A 9962-nucleotide genomic window follows, 5' to 3' on the forward strand; every position below is an offset into this window, starting at 1 on the left:
GGAATAAACTAGCTCGGACTTCTAATTGCTTATCTTGAGGTTTGAGTGTTTCGGGATGTAAAGGATCATTGAAGATCTCTCACTCATGTTGTGGCCAATATTCCTCGACAACCAACATTGTGAAAAACAGGTTATTTGACCATGATCACATGGCTGTTTGTGGGATCTTGCTGTGCATAAATTGTCTGCCTACATTATATGTTTCCCTACATTACAATAATGATTGTATTTTTTTTTTAAAAAAGTACTTAATTGGCTGTGAAGAGACATCCTGAGGTCTTGAAAGGCGCTATATAATTTCAAGGGTTTTAAAAAAAATAAACAGTGTGTTTAATACTTTTCAGAGGGAGGCGGTTCCCAAACTATTTAATAAGCTGTGCTGGTGTGTGTTACACTTCACTCAGGGAGTCCGAGTTGCTGTGGCAACATTCACTTCTACATGCCTGTTGTCCTCTGGAGCTATGGACAGTGATGGTAGAGGCTCCAATGTTCTTCCCATCATGTGGCTGACCAGGAATCTCTCCCACTCTCATCGCCTGTCATTGGCGAGTGTTGGAAAGGATTTGCACAAGGCTGATACTCAACCTGCCTGGCAGCACCTGGAGAGAAACTCAGTTAACGTTTCGAAACTCTGCGCCCAAGAGTCATATTGGACTCGAGACGTTAACTCTGCTTCTCTCTCTCTCTCTCCACCGATGCTGCCAGACCTGCAGATTTTTTTTTTCCCCCCAGCACTTTCTGTTTTCATTTCAGATTTCCAGCATCTGCAGTATTTTGCTCTTATTTGATAGTCTCCCCATTATGGATGCACCTTCCTTAGGATGGGACTCGAACCCGGAGCTTCTGACTTGGGAGATTTTACCCACTGCGCCACAAGACCTCCCTTTGCAAAAAAAAACAAAGGGAACTGGCCAGCAGGTCAGTCACCATCCCCAGAGATAAGGGACAAGTTCTGATCCCTCAGGTATGCAACCGTGAAGCAGCTGAAAGTGAGGTACACACCCTGTCTCCTCGCACTGAGCTGCTGTGTCTCAGTATTTTGCTAATTCAGGAACCGCAACTGGCTGAAATAACACCCAGAATAAAAGGGGAGACGACACTCTGAACCACTCCTGTAAAGCAAAAAAAAACAGTGCGTATCAACCCTGACACCTAGCACTATTCCTGGAAGATGTCATCATGCAGGGGACCACTGATCCCAGTGCCTGCAGATGACCTACTTAAAAGACTTTAGCCTCCCTCTGCAATCTTCATTAAAGTTATTTTTTTAAAAAAAGCAATGGTGAAATGGGGGTGGGGTAACAACATTCGGGTTTATTAACAGATTCAAACCTGCCGGCTCTGTGCGCTGGGAGGGTGGGGGAGGTGGATGTATTGACGCAGGGATAGGGCTGGGACTGAGACTAAGCAGAGCCTCGGAAGAGCCCGGTATACTGGCGAACATTATGGCTCGCGTTTCATTCCCTAGGGGGGAGTCTCATTGCAGATACGAGCATTTAATCCCGACAGCAAAAAAAAACCCCATTGTTTTCTCCTCCCCCCCCCCAAAACCTATCACAACAGATACAGGGAGAAACGAACTCTCTCTGATGCTAAAGTATAAATATAAACATCAGTTACAACCTTAATATACCTATTGGCAGATGCAAACAAATCGGTTTGAAGCCTCCAAGAATTTACAGCGAACTAAACCCCCCTCTATATATAAATGGTGCAATGGACAATATTCTCACTATCGACAGGTGAATTCAGACAGACAGACAGAAAATATTGGTGCATTTCCATAATAATCCCATTATTCTAACAGCAATGAGCTTTCCCCGTTACAAATTCACCTGCTCTTTAAACCATTTGCCTTTTGTAATCATTTTCTGAACAGGTTTGATTTTTTTCTTTTTTAAAAAAAAAACCCATTTTTTTTTCTCTTTAAAAACCCCCCTCCCCCCAATTTCTCTGCTGTATTTCAAACGGGAATAGGTCAGTTTCTCGTCTTCACGTCAATGCATCTGGTTGAAATTCTAGGTGGGGGGGAAACTCACGTCTCTGAAGCGGTTCCAGTCTCTGATCTGCTGGCTATACTGAGAAACGCCCGACAGCCATTGCTCATCCTCCAGAAAATTCCCGTTATTCCCCCCCTTTTCGGGATTGTCCTTGTCGGCTGCACCAGCCAGCAGCAGGGGGACGAGGAGAAAGTTCAGCGCCTTCAGCATTGTCCGAGGCTCTCACTGATGTGACTTATCCCGCAGGTTGGTTGCTGTGAAATGTGAGCTGATTATATTTCCCAGGCGCTTTCACCACTCACCCTCCCTCTCTCCCTCCCTCTCCTTTTTAATCTGAGACTGTGCGAGTCTGCGCCACATTATACACACAGCACCTCGCTCTAACTCACACTCATACACATAAACACTCTGACACACGCGTGTACAAGTCCAGCAACTTCATTTCGTTTCATTTCATTGAAGCACCTCAAGTGTGCAACATGCTCCATGTAGAACATTTGAACATCATTACACTTTCTGTCATGGCCATTTTGAAATGTTTTGTCATGCCCTTTCGGATATTTTGTCAATAAGGTGTTTTTTTTTTTAAAAACCACAAAAAAAAATTAGTCATCTTCTTCAGACCAGAAGAGAAACTTGGGGGGGAAAACGCTACAGAGGTGTTAAATTTCAGACACTGGCTTTAAGATCATACATGCAACATAAAAAGGCTTTATAAATAAAAGCAAAGGCTCCTTTATATTTGCAATATCGATTGCTAATTAGCATAGGAAATGGTGAATAAAAATGCTCTTTGGGAGAATTGTTTGTATTCCTGTAGAAATGTTCCAGCAAAATCAGGACTGTGTGTGTATATATATATATATATATATATATATAAATATATAAATCAATTGACCATTCTGTGGAAGTGTTGATGAAACGAATGGAGTTGCTCATCACTTTCTGCCTCCAGTGAGATCTCCATCTCCTTGTCGGTCCATTATTAGCAGCTGTCAAAGAGGGTCGCTCTGATTCAGTCGGTAGCACTCTTGCCTCTGAACGTAGGACTTAGAAGCAGTAGGCCATTTGGCCCTTCGAGCCTGCACTGCTATTCAATGAGATCTTGGCTGTGTCCCAACCCCACTTTGCCTTCTGTCTCCCCCACCCCCATAACCCTTGACTCCCTTGCCTTTCAAAAATCTGCCTAATTCTGCCTGTGAGTGAAGAGGCTGTGGTTTCAGCCCCACTCCAGCACTTGTACACAAAAATCAAAGACGGACACTCCAGTGCAGTACTGAGGGAGTGCTGCACTGTTGAAGGTGCTATCTCTCGAATGTGATGTTAATTCTGTCTGCCCTGTTCAGGTGGATGTGGCGCTCTTTTGAAGACCAGGGGCTTCCCCTGATGTTGTGGCCAAAAGTTATTTCTCAGTTGATAGCACAAAACCAGATGATCTGCTCATGATCACACTGCTGTTTATGGGAACTGCTGTGTGCCCTTTGGCTGCTGTGTTCCCTACATTATAACCTCCTTGGCTGTAAAGCCCTTTGGGATGTTCTGAGGCTGTGAAAGGTAATATAGAAAGTTCATGTTTTTGTCTCACTTGGAGGCAGGGTGAAGAGAGGTGAAGACAACTATGTTAGAGATTCCAATCATTAACACATACCCTCTAAAATACCTTATAATCAGTACCTACATTGATCAGGAATGAGTAACATTCATATTACATATCATAGAATTGTTATGGCATGGAAGGAGGCCATTCAGCCCATCGTGTCTGCACTGCCCTCCAGCTGAGCATTATGACTTAGTACCATTCTCCTGCCTTTTCCCTGTACCCTTGCACATTGTTTCTAATCAAATAATGTTCTAATGCCCTTGAATGCTTCGATTGAACCTGCCTCCACCACACTCCCAGACAGTGCATTACAGACTCGAACCACTCGCTGGGTGAAAAAGTTTTTCTCACATCACATTTGCTTCTTTTGCAAATCACTTTAAATCTGTGCCCTCTCATTCTTGAACCCTTTATGAGCGGGAACATCTACTCTATCCAGCCCCCTCATGATTTTGAACACCTCTATCAAATCTCTGCTTAGCCTTCTCCACACCAAGGAGAACAGTCCCAACCTCTCCAATCTATCTTCATAACTGAAGTTTCTCATCCCTGGAACCATCCCTGTAAACCTCTTCTGCACTCTCCCTAATGCGTTCACATCCTTCTTATGGTGTGGCACCCAGAGCTGTAACACAGTACTCCAGCTGAAGTCTAACTAATATCTTGTATAGCTCAGCATAACCTCCCTGCTCTTGTACTCTATGCCCCTATTAATAAAGCCCAGGATACTATATGCTTTATTAACTGCTTTCTCCCCCTGTCCTGCCACCTTCAATGATCTCTGCACATATACACCCAGGTCCCTTTGCTCCTGCACACCCTTAAAAATTGTATCCTTTATTTTATATCTATTTTATATTTATATATCAGCCAATCTGCTCTGGCATTGAATGCAGCCAGTACTACAGGAAAATGATATCATGATTTGCAAAATGTACTATTCCAAAACTTAATTGTATTTACGTTACATTACATTTCACTGACCAACACTGGCTGCTGGTCAAAGCAACACATCAATTTTAAAATTCTCATCCTTGTGTGCCTCCCCTACTTCACCCTTCCCTACTTCCTCCAGCACCCACTACCCTCTGTAATATGTGCACTCATCTAATTCTGGCCACTTGAGTACCCTTGATTTTAATCGCCCCACCACTGGCGCCCGTGCCTTCAGCTGCCTAGGGCCTGGGATTTTCGGGCCCTGTCATGGGTGGGACCCGCCGCGGGTGAGGTGGTGCCCCAGCCAGAAGCCCATTGACTTGTGGCGGGACCGGAAGATCCCGGCAGCGGGTGGGTGTGGGAAATCCCGTCCTAGGTCCTTCACTTTGGAATTCCCTCCTTAAAGCTCTGGGCCCCTCTTTCCTCCTTTAAGATGACCCTTAAAACCTACCTCTATGACCAAGCTTTTGATCACTTGCCCTAATATTGCCTTATGTGTTTCACTGTCATATTATGTTTTATAATGTTCAGGTGAAGCATCTGGGACATTTTAATACATTAAAGGCACTATATAAATGCAAGTTGTTGCTAATATGATTACCACAACCATAAATCCCCCCCTGCCCTCCATCTCAGCTGACATCTCTAGGCTTTTTTGCTAAACCCTAGGTGAGTAAAACAGATCTATTAATGTCCCTGTAATTCTCAACTGACTTTCTCAAGTTCCTTTTAACAGCACCAATTGACCCATAATTAACTCCTTCTCTCAGGAATCTGTTCCTCAGCTTCTGCTGGCAAAAAATATTCTACTCTCCGTAACTCTACTCAAAGCTTGTGAATTTTGTGATTGTATTAACAATTTCTCTTCTCACTTCTCAAACTAGACAAACCTATTTGTTCCGATTTCACGCCTCTCCAGCAAAATTAAGGCCAGTTGCCTGAGCCTATCGTCCTAACCCTAATCCCTGGAATCATACTTGTCACTCGTCTCCAAACTCTTTCAAGCCTAGAGCAGAGTGAGTGTGCACAACTGGCTGAGGAATGATTGCAGACAAAAATATGGTGACTGTCAAGTGTACGTGGGAATCAGTTGGCCTTCTATGGAGTTTCAAGCATAAAAGAGAATAAAGTAAGGCTTATATATTTCAAGAAGAAAATCATTCAAACTAGGTTCCTGCTTCTGATCAGAGGTTGCTGCTAAAATTATTGCCTGTTTACGCACAAGGGGCCAGGGCAGGGTGAGAATCAGCTGTGCTTCCTTCCAAAGCCAAATAGCCCGCTGACTCCCTATCCATGCATACCCATGAGGAACGGTCTAACCCTAATGCTAACCCTAACACCAACTTGAATAAATGCTTTCACGAGATGAGGGGACAGCAATTGAAAATGACAACAGCAAAATATCAAAATAATTGCATAGCTGTTTTGATATATTTTTGTTCTTTGGAATGCTCCAGAGCAATACTGAAGGTTGCTACACTTTTTGAGGTGCTGTCTTTCAGGTGAGATCCTAAATGAGGCTTCATGTGCCCTCTCAGGTGGACATAGAAGAGCCACTATTTTGAAAAAGAATAAGGGAGCTTTCCCCACTCTCCTGACCAACATTCATCGCTCAATCAACATCACTAAAAAAAATGGTAATCTGGTCATTCCACATTGCTGTTTGTGGGATCTTGCTGTGTGCAACTTGGTTGCTGTCTTTCCTATGTTACAACAGTGCCTATGCTTTAAAAGTACTTCATTGGCTGTAAAGCACTTGGGGATGTCCTGAAGTTATAAGGGGCACTACTGAAATGCAAGTCTTTCTTTTTACACAGAAAAGTTTGGAACTGTCTACCGGAGACACCCAGACCACAAAATGAGGATAAACCGCTTCAGATTTCTGCTGTGAGTTTATTTCACAAGGGAGCACACATTCAAGAGCCATTCAGGATACATTAACTGGCTAATCCAGTAGAAATATACAGTTCCCTTATAATAGAATCCAGCTGTTCCTTAAATTATTCCAGGATGTTTACCTTTACCACTCTACTTGGAATCTATTCCTAATGAAGATCATTTTATGCACAAAGGGCTCCCTGATATTAGTCCCACAGCTGCGTTTTGAACCTGCAGTCATTTTTCCTAGAGCCCAAGTTGTGAAGACATCCTCTGAAGCTGTGGAGTATTATTCCCCTTTGCCCTTTCTGCAACATTAAAGATGGTTGATCAAATCATTCTCCTCCAGTGCCTCTCCGTTGTTGTCCATCCTGTGGACAACCCCTTGTATGGTTGCATTCCAACCTATCTGAATGCAACCTGTACATCTCCACCTGGGAAGTCTTCCAAAGATGTATCATTTGTCCTCTCCTTTTCTTGATATATGTGCTGCTTCTTGGCAAAACCATCCATCATGCTGACACAATGATGGATTCCATCTGAATGCCAGTGACAAACAGTTCGATCCCTCCACCACTTTTTTTGACTTGCCAACTGCTTCTATGCTTGCCTGTCTGACACTTGGCCTCAGATGAGTCGCTATTTTCTCCAGCTCAGTCAACAGCCCTCACAATGAACTCCATTCCCTCTGCAGGCACTCTCTCAGGCCAAACCGTACTGTTCGCATCCTCTTTAACCATGAGCACCCAACACTATAATCACTTAGTTTCACTTTCACTATCTTACCTGCCTCCAGCCCTATCTTGACCCCTCTGTTGTCTACACCCTCATAATATATATCTTACTTCTGCTTTGCTGACTTATCATTCTTCTCCCTCTTAGGGTTGCCAACTGTGATTAAATGGAAACCTGGAGGTTTCATCACATGACTTTCCCCCACACTCCAGGCATTTGTCGGCCAACACACCCATCCTTGTGACGTACGGCCTTCCTACACCAATTGGAAAGCAAAGAGACTCATTACCCAATTGGATGATGATTGACTGTCAGCCAAACAGCCTTTTTTTTTTCTCCCATTTGCAATATTTTTATATCTGGTAAAATGAAATGTCCAAAGAAAATAAAACTATCATTTTTAATGATCTTTCTCCAGAGTTGCACACAGCAGTGTCCTGGAGATTGATCTTCAATTCTTGGAGACTCTAGACCAATCCTGGAGGGTTGGCAACCCTACTCCTGCTATAACTTCCAAAATGTCCAAAACTCCATTTCTCCAGTTGCACAAACCCTGCTCACCTATCACGCTCGTCCCTTGCTGATTTTTACTTAACACATTAAATTAAAACCCTCCATGGGCCTTGCACCCCGCTACCTCTCCAATCTCCTTCAGTCCGATAATCACCTTCAAATGTTCCAACTCCAGACTCTTAATTTTTTTTTTTACTTGTGCATGGGACATGGGCATCACTGGCTAGGCATTTATTGCCCATGTTCTTGTTTAAGAGTCAACCACATTGCTGTGGGTCTGGAGTCTGGAGCCAGGAGCTACATTTAGACCAGGTAAGGAAAGTTTCCTTCCCTAAAGGGCAGTGGTGAACCAGATGGGTTATTTAAAAAAATCACAATCAACAATGGTTTTGCGGCCATTATCAGAGTTTTTATTCCAGATTTTTATTGAATTTGACCATCTGCCATGATGGGATTTGAACCCAGGTCCCCAGAGCATTACCCTGGATCTCTGCAATACTAGTCCAGTGACAATACCACTATGGCACCACCTCCCCAAATGTTTGTCTTTCTCTTCCCATTGACCAATGGTGGCAAGACCTTCAGCTGCCTTGGTCCTCTTCTCTTGGGATTCCTCCCCTAAACTTCTGCATCTTTAATAATTTCTCAAAATCTATCTCTTCAAACAAATTTTTAGATCATCTTGCCTAATTTTTCTATCCTTGCTCACTTATCTATCCCTTATTCTAAGGGCTATTTCACCATAGAAACACTATATAAGTTCAGTTGTTGTGGTCATCATGGCTTAACTTGAAGTATTGTTCTGGATTTTGCCTTTCTATACTGCTTACTATCTTAGATATGTTATGTCTCAGTTGCCAACTTTCAAGGGTGAAGAGCCCAAGTTTCTTCAGTCTTTCTTCATATCTGAATCATCTAAGGATTAGTCTTATGTGTCTGTCTCCTGGACTTGAATGTTTCTCCTGTGCTATCTGTGACCAAAACTGGACACCATACTCAAGATGCTGTCTGATCATTGGACCTGTACCATTTTAACGCAGGAAAACTGAGATCGATTGGTGGCAATGGGGAAGGCGGTGGCATAGTGGTATTGTCACTGGCTAGTAATCCAGAGACCCAGGGTAATGCTCTGGGGAGCCGGGTTTGAATCCCATCATGGCAGATGGTGAAATTTGAATTCAATAAATATCTGGAATTAAAAGTCTGAAGATGACCATGAAACCATTGCCGATTATTATAGAAACCCATCTGGTTCACTAATGTCCTTTAGGGAAGGAAATCTGCTGGCCTCTATGTGAGTCTAGACCCACAATATGATTGACTCTTAAATGCCTTCTGAAGGGCAATTAGGGATGGGCAATAAATGCTGGCTTAGCCAGTGATGCCCACATCCAATGAATAAAAAAAAAATCTGCCACTTTTAATCACTATGGCTACAATTATTAAGTGCAAAAATCTTTGCATTTGCAAATAAAACTTCTGACCTTGGCTGAAACAAAGAAAACACATTTGGAAGTTAAAAAAGCACCTTTCTCATTTTTAAAAGTGTGGCAAAACTCCTAAGATTGAGAAGAGTTTCTGATTATTACTCAAATTAATATCGTGCTGTTGAATCCTGATGAACACACAGACCCTTTGCCAAGAAATGCAATGTGCTCTTGGCACTAAGTGATAGTTGGATCAGAATTTCTATAAACTTCAGCTAAAATTGGTCAATTAGCAAATCTTTGCACCACAATTCATTTAGCATCCATTTAGAAAGCCATTCTGTACAAAAACAACAGATAGCACCGAACAGAAACATATACTTTGCACAGAAGGGATCAGAATTTTAATGTGCAATTGATTCTGGGAGAAATTTGGCAGCGGAATTGACTGCATTTAGAATATTAAAGGAGAATGGTGCTGTAGGATATGAAGGGCTATAACATTCTTTTATATATTCTGCAACTTCCATGTTTAACAAAATTGTACCATGAGAGTATAATCCTTAACAGAAGGTCTTCTTTGCAAAGCTTAGGAGACAAACACTTTATATCCAATGTTAGGCAGAAACACTCCATCAATGTCAGCAACAGGCAGGAAGATTCATGTAGAGCACAACCACTACCTGATGTTGACTGCCATGAAGTCAATCTTTTCACAGAACTAAAGTTGCAATTAGCCTTCTGTCTAAGAACATTTTGAAAATGGTGAATGCTAAAAGGTTACTTGGTCCATCGCCAATGGACTGCACAATTGGAATCGTCAAGATCTTGAAGCCATTTAAAATTTGTTATTTTCTACAGCATCCAAAAAGC

The 9962-nt window shown here is 42.5% G+C and overlaps 1 protein-coding gene across 1 annotated transcript in view; it reads right to left on the minus strand.

Annotated features, from left to right (window-relative positions):
• Positions 1-2297, minus strand: part of spock2 (SPARC (osteonectin), cwcv and kazal like domains proteoglycan 2) — a 65992-nt gene extending 63695 nt beyond the window's left edge. Inside the window, exon 1 of the mRNA XM_078530940.1 lies at positions 2040-2297. Coding sequence (XP_078387066.1) covers positions 2040-2210 — 171 coding nt within the window. The 5' untranslated portion in view covers positions 2211-2297. The remainder of the gene's footprint in view (positions 1-2039) is intronic.
• Between the last annotated feature and the right edge of the window lie 7665 nt (positions 2298-9962).

This window comes from Cetorhinus maximus, chromosome 27 (assembly GCF_964194155.1).
Source record: "Cetorhinus maximus chromosome 27, sCetMax3.hap1.1, whole genome shotgun sequence".
NCBI lineage: Eukaryota > Metazoa > Chordata > Chondrichthyes > Lamniformes > Cetorhinidae > Cetorhinus > Cetorhinus maximus.